The sequence below is a fragment of the Erpetoichthys calabaricus genome, chromosome 2 (assembly GCF_900747795.2).
Source record: "Erpetoichthys calabaricus chromosome 2, fErpCal1.3, whole genome shotgun sequence".
Classification (NCBI taxonomy): domain Eukaryota; kingdom Metazoa; phylum Chordata; class Cladistia; order Polypteriformes; family Polypteridae; genus Erpetoichthys; species Erpetoichthys calabaricus.
The window spans coordinates 55,123,458-55,151,132 of record NC_041395.2 but is presented as its reverse complement, the minus strand read 5'-3'; the positions used below and the strand labels follow the sequence as shown (position 1 = coordinate 55,151,132).

The 27,675-nt window shown below is 36.5% G+C and overlaps 1 protein-coding gene across 1 annotated transcript in view; it reads left to right on the top strand.

Annotated features, from left to right (window-relative positions):
- Nucleotides 1-27,675, top strand: part of shank2b (SH3 and multiple ankyrin repeat domains 2b) — a 971,122-nt gene that overhangs the window by 307,712 nt on the left and 635,735 nt on the right. Inside the window, exon 11 of the mRNA XM_028793812.2 lies at nucleotides 7,198-7,275. Coding sequence (XP_028649645.1) covers nucleotides 7,198-7,275 — 78 coding nt within the window. The remainder of the gene's footprint in view (nucleotides 1-7,197; nucleotides 7,276-27,675) is intronic.

The following is a 27,675-nucleotide window of genomic DNA, read 5'->3' as shown; positions in this document are numbered from 1 at the left end:
TTTAATTGGATGAAGGGATCTTAAACAAAACGTTTGGTTTTCATGAATACAGTAATCCCTCGCTACTTCGCGGTTCACTTTTCGCGGATTCACCACTTCGCGGGTTTTTAAATACAAGTGATTGCCCGCCTATCGCGGAAGTTATGTTCCAGACCCATCAGCAACAGGAGAAAATCCGCGATATAGAAAGACCATATAAATAAACATTTTTATAGTTTAAGCCTTAAAATACCCATCCCACATGCTTTAAACACATGTAAACTTATAAAACACACTTTGTTAACACATATGATATGTGGATGTCGGGCTAAGGATATGAGTAACATCTCACTATTATAAAACATTTTAACTTCACGCAAGACAAGACAGTGAGACAGGAAAATTGGTGATGTACAGGCTTTTAAATTATTGACACGCAGAGCGACAAGCAGCACAAAGTCCACTTCTCCTTAGCGTTCATTCAGCTCCCCACCCCCTTGACAATGCGAAGTGGCAGGAGCGTACTGCGCTTCCGGGGAGGGGGGGTTTGAGCGAAGGTGCGTTCAGCTCTCACACACACACACACACACACTCCTCGTGCAGAGCGACAAGCAGGCATTTTGGCAGAAGCAGCACAAAGTCCATTTCTGCTCATCGTGAGTTCAGCTGCCCCCCCTTCACAAAGCGAGTGCAGACACATTGACATCTGATCGCTGCGTGCAGTGTGCAGTGTTGGTCTGAGGTGTTTAAGAATGTAGAAAGTGTTTAAGAGCATAGGAAGTGTTTATAAGAGCATGGGAAAGGTTAACAAGAGAGTGAGAAAGGTTTATAAGAGTGTGGGAAGGGTTTATAAAGCCTTAAAATATGTATAAATAATAAAATTAATATAGGTCGCTACTTCGCGAATTTTCACCTATCGCGGGGGGCTCTGGAACGTAACCCCCGCGATAGGTGAGGGATTACTGTATCACCAGAAGATTATGAAACTGTTTTCATGGAGAGGTAAAATTAAGACATTACCTTCTATAGTTTTAAAGAATCTTAGCATGGCTTTGTGGACTGGATTGTAAGATCATAACCTACACAAAGCATGGTGAGTTGCTGGTCTGTGCTCTCCACTATTAGCAAACGTGCTGTTGAGGATGTTGTTTTATTATTATTAACCAATACCCTTTTCAAGTATACTAACAATAGCTTTTATGGATATTTAGAATGTAAGCTTCTAATTTTTTTTAATTTTAAAGTTTATTACCTTTAACATTTAACTACTTTTATATATCACATATATTAAAGGATCAAAGGCCAGGGAACATTTTTTGTTTCATGTTTTCATTCATAAAGGAGGTAAGAAAATGTACTATTCAGTGGTCCCGGTAGGTGACCAATGCAGAACAACAGCAAAAAGTATTAAGACGTCCATGAAAAAATCTCATGTTCCTCATGCAAAGTTATCCATTCATTCCCTCACAACATCAGAAACATGTATTTTTACTAAAAAAAAATTTCAAACAAACCACTTCTGGAAAACACTCTTCTGCTCATTCACTGGTCAAAACCCCTGTCTTCAATTCAAAAACACACAATTGTGGGTATGCATTGTACAGTTTATAAACTATGCTGCTTTTTTCGAATGAAAAGGTTAAAATTTCGGCAATTAAAGGCATAGTTTTTGCATGTTTTGAGCATTCAACTGGATAAGGAGCATATGGATTATGTGACATGAGTAATGTGAGAATTGTTTTTCTTCTTTCTGTGGATGTTTTTTCATGTTGTTTGCTGTTGTCCAGCATTGGTGACCATTCGTTCCATTGTATGATAAATTGTTTTCTCTTGTTCTGCATAAAAACATGAGAATAAACATTTTCCAGAGCTACCACTACAAAGCACATGGGATGAACAACATTTAAATAAAATATTGTTTTTGGGTGTAGTATTCCTTTAAATTATGTTAAAGCATCATATACAGTAATATTAAAATTCAGGGACTCTGATCAAGCTTGCCTGCAGGTTATAGTTACCCTTAAAAAATATTTGTAATACAGTAGTAAATTTTGTAATCACATGAAGCTGCAGAAGCTACGTGGCAGTAGGTCTTTTCTGTATTTTAGAGTCAGTGTGCCATCATAGAGATTGAGTACATTTATAAAAATAATATATACATTGATTTAGATTATGCATTTGAAACATCACTGAAAGATATATTAGAAGTTAAATAGAGTCAGCCACCAAGGTTTCTTACATTATATAATTTTTAACTCTTAAAACTCTTAAAATCACATAAAGAAAAAAAAAAACACTTGTTAATGTATAGTTATGTTGTGCCTCGTTTGGTTTGTTTAAATAAACACAATTTGTAAAATTCAACGTCAGTTTTCCAGCAACTGATTCACTTTTTTTTTTAAACATAACTGCATATTGATATAATGGTTAGTAATTCTGTCATACAAGCCAGGGGACAGGTCACTAGTTGGGATTTGTTTGTTCGGTACATGTCATGCTTTAGCTTTCTAAACATTCCAAAAACCTTTAGGTTATATTGCACTGGTATAAGGTATACCTGTTTTAATTGCATGGTAGACTGGGATTTACCAAAGATTTATTCTAATACCTTTTATGTTTTTAATTCAAGTTGTAGATTTGGAGAGCTACCTGTCAAGCAAGAACACAGTGAAAACATGCATAATTATACATTTGTGAAGAGCACTTTTCATGCTATTCAAAAGTAGGTTTTTAGGCTGAGTTATGTAATGACTGATGACACATGTGATGTGTTAGGGTAAAACATGTTTCCTCATAGCTGTTCTGACTACTGCTTAGTAAAGCATGTTCAAAGAGTTGCTGGTGCTTTTTGCAGCATCTGCTAAGACATCTGGTCTTCAGCAATTACCACAGCAATTGATAAAGCGCGTCTGCACAGTTTTTGTCACTTCCAGCAAGCAGGCCTCGATATGAGCCAGAATTAAGAAATCCCAATATGTTACAGAGTTTTAGTCTTATGTGCAACCCCTCCTGAGGATAGAGTTTACAAAAGCTGAAGTTGTATACATCAGAGTGGTTGTTTTAATGTCATCCAAATTTCAGTTTAAAGATCAAACTCATATTTTGTGTACATTTGTGAGTTTAGATCATTTTTAACGGCCTGTCATTACATAATATACTTAATTTATTAAAACGTTAAGCCTAAGTTATACATTTTTCTAGGTTGTTTCCCCGAGTCTGAAATCACTCATGAAGATATAATGCCAACAGCTGATGCTGGTGCATAGTGATCTAAACAGGTTCACTCTTTTTGTATGCAATCAATGACTACCCTGCCTGTCCTTTTGTATATATAATATTTCTACTCCTTTTGCAAACTACACTGCTTAAAATACCAATCCAGCTTTAATGTACTATAATACAAAACCCTAATAATAAGTGTCCCTTGTGCTTCTAGCCTAAGAGCAGAGCCAGTCCTTCTTCAGCTGCCTCTTTCTTGTAAATCCCCATGAGCCACTCTTTTTAGGTACTCCAGCTACAATATGCTTTGTTCAGCTAATGCCTTCTAGCAGCCACCTACACAAGCCATGAAACACATCACAATAGTGGAGTATTTTCAAAATCCACCAGCACTTTTGTGTAGTAGGTTTAGTTCTTGACCTGAAATGTGTTTTATGTCATGCTGCATATCAGTTTCATGTGCCATATTGACTCAGTGCTCATTGTTTGATTATCATATTGTTTACTGTTTGTGTATTTTCCCATCATGCACTTAGTATCAAATAGCTCTGGCTAGAGTTGCTTTCTAGTGAATGCAAGTTATTCATTTTGAAGGGATGATCAAGCAGATTTGTTGAAACAGCTACAGGTTTATACATAATTATTATAGATTATTCTTTTGATATATGTTTGTTCAAATATTCATTATAGCGGTTATATATCAAACCCATTGTTTTTGACTAGAGAAATGAGAAATTTTGCATACTTTCATGGCATTTCTTTCAGAAACCAAGTACCTAAATTGTCTATTTGGGTTGGACATGGAAGTGCATGTATCAGTGTCTTGTCGGTTTTTCTCTGTGGTTGTTAACTATATAATATGTTGGTATTTGTGCTAATAACTGTTCGATGGTTAACTTTATCACAATTAAAACAGGATAATAATGAGGGATAAAGAGACCTGTAATGTCTGTTAATTGTTACATAAAGTATAGTTTAATGACTGCTGCGTGGAATGGGTTTAAAGCTGAAAAAAAAATACCAAAAAAAAATACAGACATCACCTCAGATGGGGATCAGCAGCTTTTACTTATGTATATATTTGATGCTCCTTTGACTGCAGGATGTAGATATCCACAGTCATTTAAATTGCCATTTTGTTAAAGAGCTGAATGACAAAACTCAAATGGCATTACCTTTCCTGGTAATACAGAAAATTGCTTTTAATTAATGAAATACTGTTGAAATAATCCATCCATTATCCAACCCACTATATCCTAACTACAGGGTCACGGGGTTCTGCTGGAGCCAATCCCAGCCAACGCAGGGTGCAAGGTATGAAGCAAACCCTGGGCAGGGCGCCAGCCCACCGCAGGGCATGCACACACTAGGGACTATTTAGAATTGCCAATGCACCTAACCTGCATGTCTTTGGACTGTGGGAGGAAACCCATGCAGACACGGGGAGAACATGCAAACTCCACACAGGGAGGACCTGGGAAGTGAACCTGGGTCTCCTAACTACGAGGCAGTGTTGATATAATTTGCTCTGAATATTTCTTTTGCTCATCAGTGTAAAGGTTTTTGAATTACATCAAAATGATTGAGCCTATATACTTTTGATGTACGTATATGTGCACATATTTTATACTAATTAAAGTACACAATATGTGCTTTTTGCTTCCCAGAGTATTTTCAATTTAGTGTTTTTTTTGAGTGTGTGCTTTCTTTCTTTATGTAAATTAGACATTCCACAAAGTATTTTCTGCAAAGAGTATGTATTAATCTTCTGTACTCCTTGTTCATCTGGGACTGTGTGGCCAGACAGCTCTGACTCCATCATTACATTTGCTGATAACACCACTGCAATAGGCGTGATCGCCAAACAGTGATAAGGAAGCTCACAGAGAAGAGGTCTAACTGCTGACTCAGTGGTCCACAACACTTATTGCTTCTCAAAGGCAAATAGTCTTAATAAAGATCTCAGCCATGCTGCACCGTCTCTGGTCTCCCCCTGGTAAATGGTGAGAGATCATTGGTTCTGACACCAGAAGGTTGCTAGACCGTCAATCATTAGAATTCAAATATTGCAGCATAATCAACAGTGTGTATAAGTATATAATTACTTGCAAATGCATATTGTATATAATGCATATTGTACAATTATACTTTGAATTGATTTATTTTTTTATTGTGTTTTTGTCAGCTATCTGGGGAGACACAAAAGTATTAATTTCATTGTACTACAGCATGTACACGTTACAAAAAATCTTGACTTGTACAAGTAATAAACTTTGCATTCTGATGAGGGTGTGCATGGGAAGATCTTGTATAAAAGACCCTGACCATACTCTTTAGTTATTTGACAGCTTTATATTTAGGTCTGCTCACCTATGATTTCCTATTGCCAAACACCTAAAATGAAGCTGTTGCCTCAATATGCCTACAGTAATACTACAGTATCCAGACCTTCTGGATATTTTAATACCATAAAATGGGTCTCTTGTCCAGCAGCTTTATTTATTATATTTCCAAGAGAAAGTGACTTGCACTGTTACATGGCAAATCGAACTTTTCAGCTAGTGTCTCGGAGAAGTCAGGCTCATCTTCAACTTTGTTTTCCCACTATTCATATTTATTGTCCATAGTGTTACAATTCTTTGTGCTTTCATGCAAGTATTCAAAGGAATCTTTTAAAGAAAAGGAGAAATCGTATAAATTCTTAAACGCACTTTATAAATTCCCTTAACGCACATCCTCCTCCCTTCATGTTTCATAAGGACTGCATGTTACACTAATTGTGACTTTATATGTATTTCTCCATCTTTGCCTTTTTGTCTATTTTTTCTTCCTTCTCTTACCTATTTATTGCATGTTACTTTCTTACTCCACTTCATGCACACCTGATGAGGTTTGTGCCAAAAATATGCTGTTTGTAGACATCCTTTTATTTTGTTGGTATGGAACTAACATTTATCTTTTTATTCAGTGTTAACAGCCTTAGCAAAATCTTTAATAAAAATATGCTATGCTAAAGTAACGAGTTTCCATCCTGGATTTAAATGTTGAGACTGATTATTGAAGAGAAAAATGAAGTGGACATAGGATGGGTCAGGAAAACCTCTTGTCTACTGCTTAATCTTGTTAAGTTGTTGTCTTGCATTTATGTGTCATTCTTAATAATTTTATAAACGTTGTCAGACATAATCATGTTGATATTTTGATTCCCTCCATATCTTGCCATCTTACAATGGCTTAGTTCATGTTATAATACACTTTTATTTCCATTCTGCTCCTTTAGTTCTACCAAAGACCATGTTTTAAAGAGGAGATTTTTGTTTTGTTTACCACTATATTTGATCCTGTTTTCATATGTTACATATGATTTACATACTATATACTGTATATTTAATGCATTTCTGAACTTCTGTTTCTTTAATGACCAAGATGTATTTTACTAACTGCATAAAATGTGTTTTCGTAAAGGTATTGTCTTGTATACATGCTGTTATTATTTCAGGTGTACAGCTGCTGATTTGAGAATTATGTATAGCTTATTCATCCATTATCCTGCTACTGATGACAATAGAAATGATTAGTGGGGTGCTTAATTCTTTAGTAAAACAAATGTTCTGAATGATTTCTTATTAAAGCAGCTTTAAAGGTTTTTCTTTTCAAGGAGTATAATTTTAGCAGTTACAACAACAGCTTTAACATCATGATGTGCTTATGAGTGTGTGAAGCGTCGTGGGTGGGCTGATGAATTCCTGAGAGCAAAACTAGGTTTTTGCACAGCTAACATAACAGAGTTACACTCCATTGCCATTTAGATGTGTTTTTTGATTATCTTCCTTTTTGTCTGCTTGTAAGGCGATTGTTGTTTCAAACAGAGCTGCATGAAAATTGAGACATTTAACAACCCCCCCTTCCTTGGTAAGAGTAACGGAGGAGTGTGAAGTGGGGGTGGGAAAGAATACAGCTGAACCAAGCAGGTTAACAAATCTTATTGCTTATTAACAGGATAACTGTGCTAGAGTTCTGCTGTTCCGAGGAGCAAACAAGGATATCAAGAACTACAACAGCCAAACCCCATTCCAGGTACTTTAACTACTTTTCTTTGCCTGCTTACAGGAAGCTAGACAAGCATGCTGAAATTGCAGGTTTCAAACTCTTGGTTATTTAAATGCTGAGATAACAGCAATTTGCATATCTTTTTAGCAGAAAGAGAATGTGAAATCCTTTCTTCCTAGTTTGTGCTTCATGGAAAATAATAAAACTAGCTTAGTGTGAGAAATGTTTTCTTCATGACAAGACTGATAGATTTGCAATAGTAGCAATGAATTAAAAATAAATTATTCATTGGGGGTAAATTCTTTTGTAGCCATGTGTGATAAAGAGAATAAAGCCTGATAAAGAGAAACTGTTTTCTTTAACATTTGCTTAGGAAAGACCTGCTGGAATAACCCTGTTAAATTTAAAATGCATCTGAAGCTGAGCTATGTAGAAAAGCCTTAGTGACTTATTGTCCATTTTTGAATGTCATACAGATTAAGAATCAGCAGTGACTGTTGCTTTTATTGAGAAATTGGCACAGTAACAATGGAAAGCTATAAAAGAGTTTTTAAAAAATTTGCTATGCCTTTTGAACTGTCCATTTTTTAATAATCTCTTCTGAATGGCGCATGTCTATTGGCAAACCTTAGTTGTATATTTTCTTACTGAAATGCCATGGTTCCATTTTTCATGGAATACCAAGACATTTATTGATGTTGCACACATTGTTCTTGGTCCTTCTGCAAATTTCCATGCACTCTTAATTATACCATGTCAGAAAAAGATTAAGGTTTTGCTTCCTCTGTCTTAGCTGTGAAATCATTCAAAGTGTGAATTTTTGTAGATCTGTTGTGCATGGCTTCCTCCTTTGTTTAAATGAAGTCACTAATAAATAATTTTTGCAGCAGATGGCTTTAATTTGAAGCTGACTTGTGAGTTAAATTTGTACATTTGCAATTGAATATGGAAAGATTTGTAGGTAATAAGGAATGAATCAAACAACTTGTCAGCTGCATGTGCTGAATATCAATTCATTTTATTTTTGTGTACAGTGGCTGGCAACAGGTGTTCTGAGGGTGCTGCACAGATAGTAGAGATGCTAGCTGATAAAGGAATTCTCATTTAATGCAATGATTAATTAATCAAATACATTTACTGTAGAACTAGCTAAAATCCTAGAACAGTCAGAGGAGAGAAATGGTAAAAGGTACAGTATTGTAAATCTTTATAGATTAAACTTTTGGAAAACCAAGGCAACTCAAAAAATCAACCTACAACTCAAGTGTAATACTTCACGTAATTTTCACTATACATACCCTGATACAGGTTGGTATGGCAACACAAGGTGGATAGATCAAACCACCCTGTCCCGAGAAACTTGTTTCATCTCCTCCAGACTTTCCATAAGCTCCTAAGGCAGTCAAGATATACTCATCCTCTTCCTCAATTGGGCCTTGACACGAAGAGTGAACACAACAGCTTTGCAGAAGAACTTCATTTTGGCTGCCTGTACATATGATCTGAATAAGCCTGTTTAAGGCTTATGGTCATGGTGATGGAGACTGTGCAGTAAATTCAAAGCTTGGTGAAAGGACTACCATGGTCTGGTACATAGTCTGCAGGACTACTGCTGCTGAACCAACTCATTGGCCAATCTCATGAACACCATAATCGTCGCTTATGAACAAAAGTGATAGGTACTGAAACTCATCCACTTGTAGCAGGTTCTCTTTCTTTAGAGCAAAACAAGCATTTCTTTTCCAGGAGATATCTATTTTAAGGGCTGGAGGTGGTGATTCTTCCATCTGCACCAGGTATGAACCATTTTAGCACACAATGGAGTTGCAGTGACTAAGAGGACAGCATCATCATCAAACAATAGATGTGCAACCATTACGTTCACAACTGAATATTTAAAAGAATTTTCTGCACGTTATTAATGTCTTGTCAATGACAAACATGAACAGAAGATATGAGATAAGACACACCCTTGGCAGAGTAGAACATCCATATAAACTAAACTAAATACCCAGTATGGAGATACAGGGATTGAAAGGCACACAGCAGTGGCCTCAGACCCCCATATTCTTGAATCACATTCCACATGATACTACAGTATGCATGGTCATAAGAATTTTCCTTTTCCATGAGGAAGATCCCTATGACCCTTGAGTTGTTTGTGCAAAGGAAAATAAATGGTCCACTGTTCCATAGCCAGGTTGCAAACTGCATTGCTCTCAGTGTATTTCAGGTTCAAATATTGGAAAGAGTTTCCTAGGCACACCGAGTAGTGTGATCCCTTGGTAATTGGAATACATCCTCTTGACCTGCCTTGTTAAAAATACGGATCACATTTACAATCTGCCTGTCTTGGGGTACTGTCCCTGACTCTAGTCAGCATTAAAGAGGTATGTTAACAGAAATAGCTCCAAACATATACAGTGCTTTCAATAGTTCTTATTGAATCATCCACCCCTGCTGCCATGCCAACATGGCATTTTTTATTCACCTGAGCGGTATTAGAGTTCTTTAAAATTGCTCCTTCTACCTCATCATGATATTCCAAATTGAGGTCAATGTTTACTCACCCTTGCTGAGAGCTGCCTGGAACAAGGGTCAAAACTTTATCTCTTTGGCCTTTTCCAAGGAGAAGCTCTTCCGGAGGTGGGAGTTGAATTTATACAAAAACAAGGCATCTAGTGATTGTTCCCAGCACATACTACATTTATATTTACATTTATTTGCTTCTTAGACTCTTTTATCCAAAGTGACTTACAAAAGAGGTATTCATAATCGAGTAATGTTAGGCTAGGACCTGTTTTTTCAGCAAGTTTAGTAGGACAGGTAACAAAAGCTGATTGCCATAAGTGAAAAGATGTAATGCCTAATACATTTACAATCATATATTACAGTCAATAAAGCAATTAAAGTTAATCTAACATCTGATATAAAATATTACAGAGCAAAATTTTTTCTAAATAATTAGACAGATATTCACAGAACAGATGGGTTTTCAGTTGCTTCTGGAATACAATGATGGAGTCAGCAGTACGGATGGAGGTGGGCAGCTTGTTCCACCAACTAGGAGCTACACAGTAAAAGAATTTGGATTGAGACTTCATACCACGCAGAGGCGGCATCACCAGACGCTGTTCACTGGCAGACCTGAGTGGGCGAGATGAAGTATAAGACCTCACAAGTGTCTCCATATACTCAGATGCTGACCCATTGACTACTCTGTAGGCAAGCATCAGTTATTTGAACTTACTGGTAATGTGTGCTGCTACAGGGAGCCAATGTAGACACCTGATGAGAGGAGTGAAATGTTCCCATCTCGTCTGGTTAAATACAAGACGGCCACTGCATTCTGGACCATCTGCAGTGGCTTAATAGCACATGTGGGTACTCCTGCCAGAAGTGAGTTGCAGTAGTCCAGACATGACAAGACCAAAAACTGAACCGGAAGTTGTGCTGCATACTCTTGTCAGATAAGGTCAGATCTTGCGGATATTGTACAGTGTGAACCTGCATGAATGACAAGCAGTAGAAACGTGGTCAGAAAAAGATAGTTGCTCATCAATCACCACTACATACTGTACTCAGTACGTATTTGGTTTTCTCAGATGTGTTTAGGGGATGTTCAATTAATCTGAGCCAGTGCAAGTAGTGATCATTTCACAGCTCAGCAACTATCTTTACCAATGCATTCATAATATTCAGCCTCAGATCAGATGGTACAACTACAAAGTCAAACAGTAACTTTTGACCCAAGGTACTCAGGTACCACATACTCTTATCAAATGTGTTGTGTTTAAACAAGTTATTCACGTTGGACAATCCATAACTACTACAGAATTCCAGTAACAATTCACTGCTCGGATTTAGATTTAGTGGTGGCTCTGAGGCTAAGGATCTGCGCTGGTATCCCGAAGGTTGCCGGTTCGAATCCCCGTCACTGCGAAAAGAGATCCTACTCTGCTGGGCCCTTGAGCAAGGCCCTTAACCTTCAATTGCTCCAGGGGCGCTGTACAATGGCTGACCTTGCGCTCTGACCCCATGGGGTATGCGAAAACTAACAAATTCCTAATACAAGAAATTGTATAAGGCGAAATATAGAACAAAAAAAAAATAAAAGCAGGCTGTTCCTTAACAACATGCCTTCCTACACGTCTTAATTTTCCTGGATATGAGATTTGAAGCCTCACAGTAGGACTACAGAATTACTACATTGTACCCTTTCAAACACTGAATCCAATGACTCTTAAAAGGCAGTCAGCCTTGCATATTCATTTGATGCATGCATACAAGATTGGTTTGAAAAGACTGAGTTGTATCCTTTTAAGCTGGTGTCATTAAATTAAAAATAAAATTTAAGTTGCACCTGTGTGTGTAAAAAGGCAAGACTTTTTGAGAATTCTGTGGTACTGAGTGTGTTAATGTAAGCAGTGTATCATTACAGTTGGTCTAAAGACCTCTGACATTAAATTTAAGGGATTGAAAGATGGACCTAAAATAGGTTTCTGTGCATGCAGCTGCTGTAAATTTGTAGCTTTTTATAGCACCTACTGTGATAATATAAACTGGCTAGCATGTGCAAATCATTATATGGTTGAATTGACTACAGTGTGTGCACAACACTTTGCCTGTGGCCATTTTTTATTCATTTGTTTGTATGATTTCATGTTAGTTTATTTATAGTGGTATTTTACATCAGGGTAGATTATCAGCAGGCCAATGGAAATGTTTTCTTATTTACAGTATTTTCATACATTTTTACTTATAATGCTGGAGTGACCAATGACTTTCTTCAAAAAGAGTTAGCTATGCCATTTAGGCAAACATGGCAAAAAAAAAAAGTCAGTTTTCTGGTGTATTTGTATTAAAGACAGTAAAATATCCATTTTTGTCTAACAGAAGCAAATAGAGAGTAAAGTCTGAACAGGCCCACAGGAAAACATGTCCATTTTTTCAAAACTTGTGTCCTGTTTTGACAGGACAGCAAAGTGTCTGGTGAAAAGCAAAGGTGTGTAGTACATTCTTATAATGGCAGCAGAATAATGAATAATTTCAATAGATGAACTAAGGTCATAATCCCTCTGATGGTAGCCATGGCTAAAATGGCAGCCTGAATAATTGGGATAAGGAAGGTCAAAGTCAACATGGCAACTTTAGATAATTATACCTGTTAACTGTCTTCTTGTAGAAGCTGAATGTACAGGTATTTGAGCCTTGATTTTTTTTTTCTCATCATTTGCCAACACCAATTCATCTCACCTATTTTTCTGAGTTTGCCTATTCAGTTTGTTTGTTTTAGGGGAACCAGACCTTATTCCAGCAACACTGAGTACCAGGCAGGGAACAATCATGATTTAGGTGGTGGTCTGTCAGAGAGCGCATTGACACTGAACTCATAATCATAATTCATAGAGGGTCAGTCTTTAGTCACCAATCAACTTAACATGCACATTGTTAGAATTATGGACGAGGAAATAATAGCAACTCCACATGAACAGGTTTCGATCTCACTCCTCTGTACTTTTAAAGATGCAACTTTAGATATTATGCTACACTCACTTTTTTGTGAAATAAAAATTAGAATTTGATCATTCATTCAGGAATTGGAAATTGAAGCAAATTTTTAAATTGTATATAGTATATTGTCCTTTGACCCGTTTCAAATAAGAGAAAAACATTAAATCCATCAGACTTATTTAGTTAGCTACTGCTGTAAACAGGTTGTCCCTGTATCACATGCAGAGATTTTTACAATCCAGTAGGGACTGTTTTTGAATTAAAGTACCATATATACTGACGTATAAATCAGGTCTTGAAACCCGAAAAATCAATCATAACATCAGATCCCGATTTATACACCCGTTCAAAAATGCGACACTTAATTTTTTTTTTTTTTTATATCTTATTCCCTCCTTCAATCTCGCATCAGTTTCTCAGACACATCGAATTTTGTTGCAGCAGCGCAGTTACCAATTTCTTTTGCAACTTCAAGACGTTTAATTTAAAACCAGCTTCATATTTTCTTCTGATTGAATGCTTCATCGTAGATAAGGGATGCTCTTAAGATAAAGGTGTATGAGAGTGTGAGATACAAAAAAAGCACAAATCAGTGCAAACGTTGCTTCGGAATAGTTCGGGTATTACTGTGTGGTCACATAGGCACGAGAGAGAGAGGTTAGGAGCACGCGCTGATACAGCACATTGCCGCATCCACATAGAAAAAAAGGCAGTGTGCTTCATGGTTACTCTCTCAGGTAGGCATTAGCATATCATAATCCGTTGTACCAATAGCGTGAGTTTTCCGCATTCGACTTATACAAGCGAAATTATAAAATACCAGAAATTATACTGTAAAATCAAGTCCTGACTTATACGCAGGAGAACTTATCCGCGAGTATATACGGTATACCTATTTGGTGTTTGCAATACATTTTCACAAATATTTCTATAAACAATTTCTAGAAATTTATCTGTTGTCACTGCCCTTGTGCCGTAAAAAAACAGTTACTTACTGTATGGATGTTTGAAATAGTGAGATTTTTCTTTACTGTTCTCAGGAAACAGTCAAAGCTGCAAACTTTTCATTGCACACCTAATTACATAGTGATGAGCAGGTAAGAAGTACACTAACAAAACAAAAAAAAAAAAAGGTACAGTTGGTGATGGGGTGTGACACAGGGCCATCTTAACAGCATCATAGGCCCCCGGGCAAAGTAGCGCACTGGAGCCCCTGTTTTGATAGCAAAACAGAAACATACATAGGCATTAGAAACATCGTGGGTCCCTATGCTCCTGGGGCCTCTGGCAAGTGCATATTGTGCCCATACGTTAGGATGGCCCTGGTGTGAGATACTAGCTAGCATTGTTTATGACATACTAAATGCATGGTGGCTTTCAAAAGACATTATAACCATGCAATTATTTTACCTTTTATTTAGAATTCAAATTGGAAGTGATTGATAATAAATAATTTAGCTTTAATTTGGCTCAACACTAAGTATGACCTGTCCTGTTCTTAGTGTTCTTTTTGCTGATGATCAAAATTGAACCCAGTACATAAGATGTATTCTTATTATTTATAGAATTTGAACATTATGCACTTTATTTGTATGCATCAGTCTGTTTAATTGCTTCTGTTGTGTCTTGCCCGCAGATTGAGAATGTTGCAACACAAAAAGTTCTTAAATTCTTTTAGGAACTGGTACCTTGTAGTTTGTTAAGGTCACTAGAATCCCTTGTCTTTATGTAACATCAGTCCCCAGAGTGGAGGATATGGTTGGCAAGACATTGGAATAATCCACAGTGGTAAGGGAGAACTTTACTGAAACTAAACAGTGAAATCAAAAGATATTATTTAATGAAACCTTCAATATTTAAGTGGAAACAAATAGATATTTTTTCTTTTGGATAAATAATGAAAAATAAAGATTTTCAATGCACAGTAGCCCCATTATACAGTAACTAATTACAAAGTTTTGCAACGGGTGGAAGAAAATAGCATAATGAAGCACTGGGACTACAGTACCACACATAAGGGACACATATTGTACAACGAGAAAGTTTGATGACAATATACTGTATTATAGTTTTGCTGGATGAGATATTGGGACAGTATAGCTACAGTATTAGCTAGACAAACAAACTTAACTGATTAAATGATCTCGTCTTTTTTGTTATATTTCTTATACTCCTTTGTTCTTATGCATCTCCATAATTCTTACGGTATTACTGTGTGGATTAGAACCCCTTGACTAAGAAGCACTGCTGTGGAAAAGTAGTTCATTTAAATATCTCCCTTTTAACCTGTTTGTAAAATCCATTTTGATTTTCCAGGTTAGTTCATATTACCTACAGATTGTGAATATGTGGGCTAATATTGAAAATGGCAATTAATTTAGACACTTTTTAGTGCTCAGTTGCAACCTAATAGTTTGAAATTAAGAAAATAAAGAAAAAAAAACAGATGCTTATATTTGATAGTATCTTTAGCAGGATGAAACATATTGTCTTTATTGTATTTATTCTGTACTGCTAAAACCGTGGATAGCTGTGGACAGCTATACTTGGATATTTACCACTGAATCATTTTTACAATCTCTGAAGTGGGAGGAATGGTTATATAATTTGAATGTCCTGTATTAACAAAACAAATGTTCTACCCACCTATGATATGCATTTCTTTAGTATTTAAAATTGGTTTAGCAAGAAGAAAAAATAATTTGCTATTTTATTATTATCTTAAATTTTCTGTACATGCAGTGTAGTAGTTATCTTTCCACTTCAGACAGTGCTTAGCTGTTTATTGTTTTTGGTTTAAAGATAATGGTGAATATATTAATCTGAAATGTGAAACTATTAGTTTACTTAATTGCAACTTTTGAGTAAATAAGGTTAGAGAATGTTATATGCATAAATGCAAACAGCCATTGTATTGGAATACCAATCTAATATACCTTATTTTTTGATACAAAATCTGATTTAGAGTTTCTAAAAAAGATGGCTGCAAGGTGGATGATTTCAACACTCAGAAAGAAAGCAAGCTATTGTATCTGCAACAAATATTTGAAACAAAACAATTTGGAACAAAAATATTCAACTTAACATCTTGATTACATAAATGTCCACTCCTTTTATAATGTTTAATACACCTATGATTAGCCAATTGCATTTCACTTCAGGTACTGCTAATGGAAAAGGAGAATTCATATCAGGGAAGCTTCTGAAAGGTCTTTGATAATCTTAAAGAAATGAATGGCAGGAGCTGGCCACAGTGTGAATATTACAACAGTATGGAATACTTTCATAAGTATGGACCTGTACAGATTTTAGGAAAATGACTACAGCTATTTGGACACAATTTGAAACAGACATACTGTATTCAGAGTCAGTTCTGTGAAGCATGGTTTACAGTAGGCATCATCAAGTGATGGGGATGCTTCTGTTCAGTGGGGCACAGCCAGTCAAAAAATGGCTTAAAAATGGTCAGTATCCTGGATTGACCCAGACCAAGCCTAGGCAGTACGTAGTTTTACCTAAAACATACTAGTATGCACAATTTGATTTTAGCTTGAACTGTTCTCCGACACAGAGCAGTAGAAAACTGCAAAGTAAAATTTTGCTGTTTGTACAGATCTACTTTCAAGAGTTATTAGTCAGTCAGTCAGTCATTATCCAACCCGCTATATCCTAACACAGGGTCATGGGGGTCTGCTGGAGCCAATCTCGGCCAACACAGGGCGCAAGGCAGGAACAAATCCCGGGCAGGGTGCCAGCCACCGTAGGGCACACACACACACACACACACACCAAGCACACCCTAGGGACAATTTAGGATCACCAATGCATCTAACCTGTATGTCTTTGGACTGTTGGAGGAAACCCTCGCAGACACAGGAAGAACATGCAAACTCCACACAGGGAGGACCTGGGAAGCGAACCGAGGTATCCTTACTGCGAGGCAGCAGCGCTACTATTGTGCCACCCATTATTCAAATGTGCAAATTGAAATTTCATAGCACTGTGTACATGTGACAGTAACTGTAAAATGAATTGATATCACTACATTTTTTAACAAGGCAAAGCATATTATGTTTGGAAAAGCCAATGCTATTGTACATCTGTGTATCGTTACTAAGTGTAATAGCGACAAGCCAGAATGAAACATGATTTTTTACCACAGGCTGAGTTGCTGTTCAGAATATAGCAGAAAGAGAACAACAGAGGATAGAGTTAGTAACATTTACTGTTTCTTGATTGTAGACATTTAAAGTCCATTTTATGATGAGGCACATGTAATTTTATGAATTGATACCAATACAGTGTTGAGATTTGTAGAAATTTAGCATCAACCTTAAATCGTCTTTTTAACATTAACAACTACCGCCACACTGGTGCTGTTTCCTCTAATAATACAAAGACTTACAATGACATCTGTGAACCCCATTTCCCAGCCCCCTAACCCCCTGAGCCCCCTCCATTGTTGATGCTGTCCGGAGATGTGGATTTAGCTACTACAACAAACCGGGAAAGACAAAGAAGTAGCATTTGTGGTTCCAGCTCAGCAAGAAGTTATGGCAATTATGGAATCCAGTCATACAAAACAAAACTAATTCTCAACTCATAAGAGCTGGGAAACAGATTTTTATCAGTAAGGCCTGATCAATAATACTGGGTGCTGATATATCAGGCTGTTATTTGATCTCTACATATGTATCAGTATCAGTTGAACCTGCTCCAATATTATGATGCTGAAACTCTTCAAGCAAAGCATATTTATTAGATTATTCTTTTGTCTGAGTAAAGCTACTTCCCTTGATTGATATTTACAATGTCGGTAAGGAACTGAGCTTTAACACTGCAGTGTGGAATAGTGGTTAAGGCTTTGGACTTCAAAACCTCAATCATTTTTGTATGATTTTTGATTGTATTCTTTACGACAATTACATTTTCAGTACATATTCAAGAAAATCATAAAGCAAACAGCTTAGCTATTAAAAGTTGTAGCTTGTGCCCAAAACACTGGAGACTTTACCATCTGTTAAGTGAAATGGCTTTCCCAACTTCCAACCCATTATCTGTTATTATACAGCTCATCTTCTGTTCTTTTAAATGATATCTAGCTAAAATGCCCTTTAACTCCCAGTATCATCAAGCATGTGATCGGCAGGGATGCATGCAATTTATAGTCAATAGATTCTCAATGTAAAATCTGCGCTAGTAAAATTTAATTATTGAGCACATGTAGGGCTCCATGGTTCTGCTACACCATAAATCTGTACTAGTTGCAAACTAGTCGGCATGTCTCAAATCTTTTCCAGTAATCACTTGACATCTGAAATAGTTGCAAATTGCGATTGTGTAGCGTTTATCAAGACAGTAATTATTTTTCTCAACCCTTCTTTACTCCACAGTTTAATGCACATTAGAAAAACGAGAATGGATAGGATTAGAAATGAGTACATTAGAGGGTCAGCTCAAGTTGGATGGTTGACAGACAAAGTCAGAGAGTCGAGATTGCGTTGGTTTAGACATGTGCAGAGGAGAGATGGTGGGTATATTGGGAGAAGGATTCTAAGGATAGAGCTGCCAGGGAAGAGGAAAAGAGGAAGGCCTAAGAGAAGGTTTATGAATGTGGTGAGAGAGGACATGCAGGTGATGGATGTAACAGAACAAGATGCAGAGGACAGAAAGATATGGAAGAAGATGATTTGCTGTGGCAACCCCTAACTGGAGCAGCCAAAAGATGAAGAAGAATAAGAAGAAAAACAGGAAATTCAACCCAACAAGTTCATCAGTCCTTTTCACCTAAACTGTTCAAAATGAAATCAAGTCTGAGATTGAACGTCCCTAAATTTCTATTTTGCACTATACCACTTGTTAATTTATTCCATGTGTTTATAGTTCTTTGAGTGGATAAAACTTTCAAATATTTCTTCAAAATGGGAACCATATCTTTTGCCAGGTGATAAGCAGTCATGTGTTTAATCTTGTTGTTCCTGTTGGAACATGAGATTTGTAAATTGTTGTGGAGTCTTCTTAGAGTTCATAATCTCCTGATATTATATTTGTGGTGATGCTTGGTTTCCTACATTTGTGGTGTTTTCTTGTGATTCTGGGGCACAGGCCAAGTTTAGAACTTCAAGTGAAGGGACAGGTAGGGGTATTAATACTGAGAGATAACATTTGAAATTCTTGTTCAGTGTTAAAACGTCAAAGTAAAGCAAGTAGATCATTGCAAATTGCCTGCCTTAATGATAAGAGTGTTAAGAATAAAATAAGTGAAATGGATTTATATGTAGCTACACATAACTATGATATAGTAGGAATAACAGAAACCTGGCTAAGTAACAGAGATGGAGATGAGTATAACCTAGACAGGCACACATTATTTAGGAAGTAGCTGTGCTACTGGGCTTTGCCATAGACATTTTCTAACACAGTGGGCTTTAGTTATAGTGCCTTTGGTTAATCAGATGTATCAGAAGTACTATGTAACTAAGTAGTTTTCTGTATATAATATTTGAATTTTTTTATTTTTACCGGGACCTAATATTGTTAGTTTACTGGAGCTTCTTACCCTTGAACATACCACATCCAATTCAGTGAAACATTTCTGCTGTAGATCAGTTCCTGTTTTTCCAAGTGACCTGGCTTTTGTTGGTGATCATTGCAAAACAAAAATTTATAGGAAACTGTATTCTTTTGAATTGAAACAGGCAAACAGTTAGAAGAATGTAAATTTAAGTGGTATATATAATCAATTGAACGTTTTAAACATTTTATAAGGAAGAATAGTTGAAAAGAAATAACTTTTTGAACTACGAACAGCATGGACTGTGGAAAGCATAGTTAGAGGGTGCTCAAGTGGTGACAGGGGTGTTGGTTTCTTGGTGGTGTTGGTATGAATGTGATTGCAGCAGAACTCCCTATTAAAGAACATCGTAAATAGTATTTTGTAATGTTACAAAAGTAATTTAAAGTTGATTCTTTCAAAGTTAAAAACTGCTAAAAATCTTGTCTCCCTGTTAGCATCAAAGCACATCAAAGTTTGTACTGCCTCCTTATACAGTGGGTTAGAATAAATGTCTACCAAGAAAACTTACTGTAAATTGGTATTTGGTTTTGGGAGTAAGGCTGGGCTGTATGGCAAAAAAAAAAAAAATAAAACCTCAATGTTTTTTATATTTACAGACAATTTATAATGTCAATATTTTAACATGGAAATCACATTTAATTAAAAAAAAAAAAACTAACAAAATAAGATTGTCCTTGTATTGTACACTAAAAATCCAACTACAGTCTTCCTAGAAATACAAAAACTTATTTATTTTTATTGTCAATGAGAAAAGGTGCAAAATAAGAAAATGTCTCTCTCTGAAGACTTTTCTGTACTTTGTTTTTGTTTTTTTGTTTTTATACTTTCATCCCCTTGCTCTTCTTTACCATGGCCACAACATTTGTTTCAAATTACTTATAGGGACCATTCCTTAAATTTTCTGCAGTTTTCTTTACAACTTTTTCTTTTTGTGCATCCTTCAATGCTCTTCCCTATACCTATGACACATCTTTACCACTTGTAACTTTTCTGTTTTGTTTTTTTCTTTTTTCTTTCTTTAAACAAACCGCTTATCTTACAGAGTTTAACCTCTAGCTTCTCTCCTCTAATGGAAGTACTGGTTTCTGGCGTGAGACACCTTTGGAGGAGTCTCCTCCTCCAAGTGCACTGTGATAGCCCTTTGATCACCCATTACAAACAGCCTGCTTGTTCCTCTCCTCATCGTAGCGTAGCCACTGTTGCAGGGTTAGAATATGTGATGGACAGCTCTGGCATTTTCTCCCCCCACCTCAAGACTAGGCACATTCTGCTCTGTGTAATCGTGCTGTATGATGGTATATATAACAGGGAGAATGCTTTGTGTAGTTCCTGCTGAAGCAGAGTGAAGAAACTTTGGAAACTGTTGCTCTCAAACTTATCTTTGATAAGACACTGAGTCTGTCATTTTGAACTTTATGAGCACTGATGACGTCATCTGGGGAAGTCCACTGAGTGATGGGAATCGTTATCCCTGTGTTAGCATTTAGCAACAAAATAGGTATTATTGTAAGTACTCAAGGAACCACTTGGTAAACATGTCTTCTTTGAGTTTCACACATCTTTTCTTTATCCACTTCTCATCTCATTTTTCATGCAGCTTGCCACCTTGTCTCTTTTTTCTGTGCAGGGCAGCTTCCATTCTTTACTCTCTGCCAGCCCCCTTTCTCTGTGTGATTACAGCTTTAGCATATACAGTAGCACTGTTCAGCATGCGGCATTCATTTGCATGAACTGCATGCCAAATTTCTCTGCATGATAACAGCTGAGGCAAAAAAGGATGTGCTGCCTAAAAATACTCCATTTGCTACAACTTTATTATCAAAAAAATATCTACAGAAAAACACCATATATCAGCTTATTTACTACTTCAGAAATAGTATTTTTGTTGATGAGTGATTGACTTAGTCGGTCAGCTTTGCATTTAAATAAATCAAGATAAGTAACATTTGATCTGGCTTTTATATAACTAACATATAAATGCTTCTTATGTAAAGACCATCACAAAACATAATCACAAACAGGAGTTTGCACGATACGTTGGCGAGCTTTGTAAGAAGTGCTGTTTCTTCGAAGGACAGGTGATTGGCAGGATGACACCGGACCTTGTCCTGTATCCAAACGGTGCCGTCTTTCACCTTTACGCCTGGTGCAGCTGTGTTGTCCCTGTATGTGAGCGGACGTTTCTTGCGGGGAGGTCTTCTGTTCTCTTTCTCTGATCTGAGTTCACCTCTGTTATAGCACGTCTTTATTTGAAAACAGCAGTATCAGATCGGGGCGATCGTGAACGCGACTGAGAGAATAAAACTGAATTAAAAAAAAACGCAAACCTTTACAAGTACCATACATTTACAGCGGCGGTTACAGACTCAAATCAAATGTATGTTTTTATTCTATAATAGTAACAATAAGAACAGCTCACTACTCAAAATGTTTATTTTGGGACATGTTAAGACTCAAACCCAGGACCTTCTAAATAGGAGTTAGCAGCTCTAACCGCTGTACTACCCTCTTATACTTGTATCTTTTGTGAAAGTGCTTATTTGATATTTGGATTTCAGTCTTCACACATTATACACTTAATTTCTACATTTTGTCGTTAGTACTAAAACATGGAAAAAGTTTGTCTTTTAGGTATGTGTTCAACATTTCCTGTCATCCTGCACTTACACAGATATTTGTAGACACGTAACACACGTGAAATGCATGTGTTCCGAATAACAATATATTTTTTTAGCCTAGGTATCTGACTCCCTGATAAGCAAGGCTTGAGTTGGGAGAGTTTTTTGCAGTTTCTTCTGCGTTGGGGTGGGGTGGGGGGGGATGGTATAGCAGGCTGTTTGGGCTTATTGACACATTTACAAGACAAAAGACGCTGAGTGGAGATGTGCGAGTGGATTTAAGGTGGGACGGATTTACGAGTTTTCTTGTAAGCTTTGGTAATTCTAGTGTTAAGTATGGAGATAGTCAAGGAGATGTGGAGTAAAAAAAAATTAAACAGAAGACCTTGGTATATAAATAAGAAGCTAAAGAAGCTACAAAGGAAAAAAAACGTTAGCTGTATAAGATGTATTAGACTAACAACTCCAATCCTATATGAGAGCAATGGCTAAAAAGATATTAGGAAAACAAAAAGGCATCTGGAGGGAAATTATGTAGGAAAGACAAAAGAGGACAATATTTTAGTAGTTCAAGAACAGTCAAGGAGGAGGTGAGAAATATTAGGAAGGGTACAGACAAGCTAGAATATACATTGAAATAGCAAATGCTTTAAAGTGTAATTTTTCCGAAGTTTATACATATATGAGGAAGCTGAGTATCTGCCAAATAGAGACTTCCAAGGAGGTGATTTGGAAAGTGTATAGCTTAGATTAAATAATGGGAAATTTAACCAATTGATAGGACAGATAAGATTCTTGAGTGCTTAAGGAAGTTAGTGAAAATATACTGTATATAAACCTTTAATGCATATTTTTCCAAAATTTCTGCACACTAGTGACACTCATTAACAGTAGAATTACCAGAGCCTACAAAAAAACTCGTAGATCATAGAAACCACAGCACAGAGAGAAGTGTGTACATTGCAACAGGTACACACATCATAAATGTAGGAAGGATGGTCCTTGCATGTGTGTGAACTGTTAACATTTGAATCAGATGATTGCATATAGCGCGGAACTGACTTCTCTGTACTATTCTTTCCTGTGCATGTCCTGGAGTACAAAAGAAACCGCAACATTTGGGGACTGGCAAGATTGTGAAAAAAACCAAAAAAAACGCGGTCACTGATTACAACCGCAAGATGTTATGTGAATGAATATGAATAATGTTGCATCCGTGCCACAATGTTTTCCGAAATGTACTATACCGGTCATAAAATGAGTTATTCCAAATATCATATATACCTATGCCTCTGTTTTTCATAGACCATAAGGTGCATACTAATTCAGCGTGAGCAGGAACACTCAATAAAACTGAATAAAAAAAAAAAAAATCAAGTGACGGTGAGATACGAAGAAGGCAGATTCACCAGCGTTTGTGTGTTTGCTTTTATTCCTCCAGATCATAGAATGTCCAGTTCCATTGCCTCAAAACACCACTCACATCTACAGTTAATCCTAGTTTCAGATAAAAAGTAACAGCGTCAGATCCTTGGGTGTGGGGGCCGTAGTATGTATTGTGATTGTGACTGAGAGAATAAAAGTGGGAAAAAAAGGTAACTTTTACAAGTACTATAAATGTACACCGTCTGTTACGGACGCAAACCAAATGTATGTGTTTACTGTATAATATTAACAATAAGAGCAGCTCACTACTGAAAACAGTAAATATGGTTGGCAGTCAGGATTGAACCGGGGACTCTTAATTAAAAGTCAGCAAATCTTACTGCTACGCCACGGAAGCTGCTGTATAGTTCTTGAACCTTTTGTGAAAGTGTTTATTTGATCTTTGGACGTTAGGCTTCATACATTATATAGTTTATGCCTACATTTTGTCATTTATTACTAAAATATGAAAAACGTTCCTGTTTTAACAATGTGTTTACACAGATTATTGCAGAAACGGAACACACATGAAATGCGTTTGTTCCAAATAACGATCTATTATTTCCACTCTAAAACTCCAGCACTTCACTCCCAGATAATCAAGGCATGAGCTGGGAAAACTTTGTGCACGTTCTGTGGCAGTGGGGGGGATGGAATAGCAGGCTGCTTGCTGCTTGTCTTTATCAGCACATTTACAGGACAAAAGATGCTGACGGAGAGGTGGGAAGAGATTTAAGGTGGGCCGGATCTATGAGTTTTTTCGTAGGCTCTGGTAATTCTAGTGTTAAGACTGAAACCCTTGCCCCACTGTAATGAAAGAGTGACTAGTCTGATCCAAATAACTTTAGGGCAGTAACTTAACATGCATCACAGGTAAATTAATGGAAGCAATTATTAAGGGAAAGAACAAGCTGCACTTAGCTAGAATTGGTTTGTTAACAAATACTTAACATGGGTTCAGACAAGGAGGGTCATGTTTTACTAATACACTGAAATTCTACCAGGACACAACAAAAGCATGCAATAAGAGGACTGCATATAATATTATTGATCATGATTTTCTGAAGGCTTCTGATAAAGTACTACATGAAAGGTTAGTGATCTAACTAAAACAAGTTGGAATTCAAGATGCAGTGTGTACAGTAGGTGGTACAAAATTGGCTCAATGACAGAAGCAAAGGCTAAGGGAACTTGTTCTATATTAGGTAATGTTAAAAAGTTTTCCTTTAGGGATTGGTGGTAGGGATGCTGCTCATTTTAATTAACATATACAGTCTGTGCAGCTTATGAAAATGACCTAGGACTCATAGTGGACCTCAAGGCTACATAAGGACAAAGTATAGAAGTAATCAGCAAGGATAATAGGATATTACCTTATACAGCACTATGTGTGGAGTACAAGTCAAAGGAGGTTATGCTTTATTTATGAAACACACATATGTAGCCTCATCCGGAGTGTTTTGTGTAGTTTTGGTCTCTGTATTACCAAAAAGACATAGCAATGCTAGAGAAGTTTCATAGGAGATAGACTAGGCTAAACTATGAGGAGTGTTGGAGAAAAAGTAATGAGATACACATAAAATAAAGCATGATGTTAATTTGTGCTCATTTTAGCCTAAAGAATGGTGTGCACCTGCCATTAAAATTTCAATAACCAAATATGTAATAAACAAAAGAAGATTTGTATTATCTATTATGTGAGTAGGTAATTTAAGATGATATTTAGGAGGTTATTGTTTAACATTAATGGAATTTTAAAAATTCCAAGACATACACAGAGAAATGCTTAAAGAATTTGAAATATACATATTGAACAACATTAGAGGGGGTCAGGTGTCAAGACCAATGGCTAAATTAACATATTGAAAGCTTCATTTCACCATAATTGACTGACATAATTAGAAAGTCACTACTAATTGTTTACAGACACAGCGATAGAAGAAATCACATGTGAAGAAACATCCTAATGAATACCCTAGGGAAAGAGAGAAAGTACTCTGCCTGGAATAGTGCTGTTTAGTTTTATATTATGACAATGCTTGTGCAGGGATATCCAAAAAAGCCCATGGCTTAACAACACTGCCTTTAGTTGCTTCTAGTTCTATAGACAGAACACATGATGATAATGAGTATGATGATGTAGTACTGCTCCTTATTTCTCTTGTAATTTGCTGTCAATCAAAGAACAGAACATGCAAGTATTATACAGTAGGTAGGGTTTTGGATTTTACGTTGAATATAAAAAAGATAAATAAAAAAGAGCTTTTTAAGATGGTTACACAACATCATCTTCGTCTGCTAGTTGCAGGTACCTTCCATTCCTCACATAAAACCAGCTCATTCCTTTTGGCAGCACATCTTAAAGGTGTTAGCTTATTTGGAATACAGACTCACGGTTTTTCTACTTCCCTTTTGACATTTTTTTAAGCTCAGTGGTTGCTGTTCAGAGACAGATAATCCAGATTTCTGGAGGAATACAACTATGGACACACATACTTCTAAGTCTGTTTAAACCACATGTATTCATTTGTAGTACTTTTGCTGCTTCTTCAGACATGGGTGTACTGTAGTGAACATTGTCCTTGTATCTCACTTTATTTTAATTGCTTTAAGTGGGATGAACTCTTTTACTTTAAGAACAGTCCACAGCCGCTAATGTAAATTTAATAAAATTCAAATCAATTCATCCAACCATCTATCCATCCATTTTCTAAACCCGCTATGTATTGAGCAGGGCCGTGAGGGAGTTGTAGTCAATTCCAGTAAGCAGAGGGTACAAAGCAGGATAAACTCCTGGATAGGGTGCCAGTCCATCACAGGTTAAACACACACATGGGCTAATTTAACATCAGTCATTCACGTAACCTGCATATCTTTGAACTATAGGAGGAAAACAGCACCTGGAGGAAATCCATATGGACACGGGGCGAACATGTGACACCACGTCACCCTAAATACAGTCTCTTTCTTATTAATACATGCTATCATCATCCATGATAAATGTAAGAGGCCAATTGAAATGTTGGGGTGTCAGCCGGGTCACCCCATTTACTCTTCTCAAAATAACAACTACAAGAATATAACAATAAAGAAGAGAATATGATGCTCAGCTTTTGGCTACAGTTTTAAAGTTCTAGAGTGTGATCAGGCTTCATCCTGTTTTTATAGCTCGTGGACCAGAAGGGGTGGGGTCAGTTGCTCTCATTGGGCATCTTCTTGGAGCTGTGGGTATAAAAAGAGACAGAAGAATCCGTGATCAAGACCGCTGGTGTCCTAGGGTGGTAGTGATTACCGCTGACAATCCTGGAAGGAGGCCATCCAATATACATACGTGACAATGCTTAATGATTATATTTTACATAGAAAATAAAGATGTGATTTATCTGAAGAACCTTGTTTCCATCTGAAGAATATGTTTTACTCTGAACAGGTTTACCAGGATTTCATGGGGATTATCAATATTCCTGTGAACATCTTTTTCACTGCACACTTACATGCATATTCCTATCTGTAAACATATTTTAACAGTTTCAATAAACCTCTTGAATTTTTTTAATCTCAGTTTGAAAAATAATAGAAGAATTGTTTTTTTCTTTCTATGCTATGATGCACTGTTGTAAACATCACAGCAAAAGTACCAAAAAATACTTTCAAGGATTATTCTAAGGAATAAGTACTGATGTATTTCTATGTGGAGAAAGTATACACAGCTTAACTCATTTACAAGGTTTCTAGGAGACAGCAGCCACCTACACCACTCTCTGTTTTACTTGCGCTCAGATGTCTCTGTAGAGCAGTACCCATACACCTCCAGGTATCTTATTTTTATAACCTCAGTCTTCTTTTGTATTCCTTTTTAGAAAGAGAATTATTTTTTCCCTTCTTTTCTTTAGCTTCTGTAGACTTATACTGTGGTTCTTTTTATTTAGAACCAAGCAATGAACCATACTAAGTGGAAAACACGTCACTACAGTGAAATTACATTAAGCACATGAACTGAAATAAAGAAAGCATTCAATATAATTTCAACAGCATCAGAGTGATATCTATGAAATTAATCTCTCATGGTACAGTGGAAAGAAATTATATATTATAGTACAGTGAAAAAATCATTATTCTTTTTGTGTTATTAGATATTTTTATAGTCAGTTTGTAAGATATCTATGTGAGGTTTAAGATTCTAGAGATAACACCCTAATATTTATCTTTGGTCTTTGATGCTTCATTCATTTTGATTTTTTTGCCTGATCTCACCCATTTAAAATAATGTCACCCTTTGGAATAATTAAATTA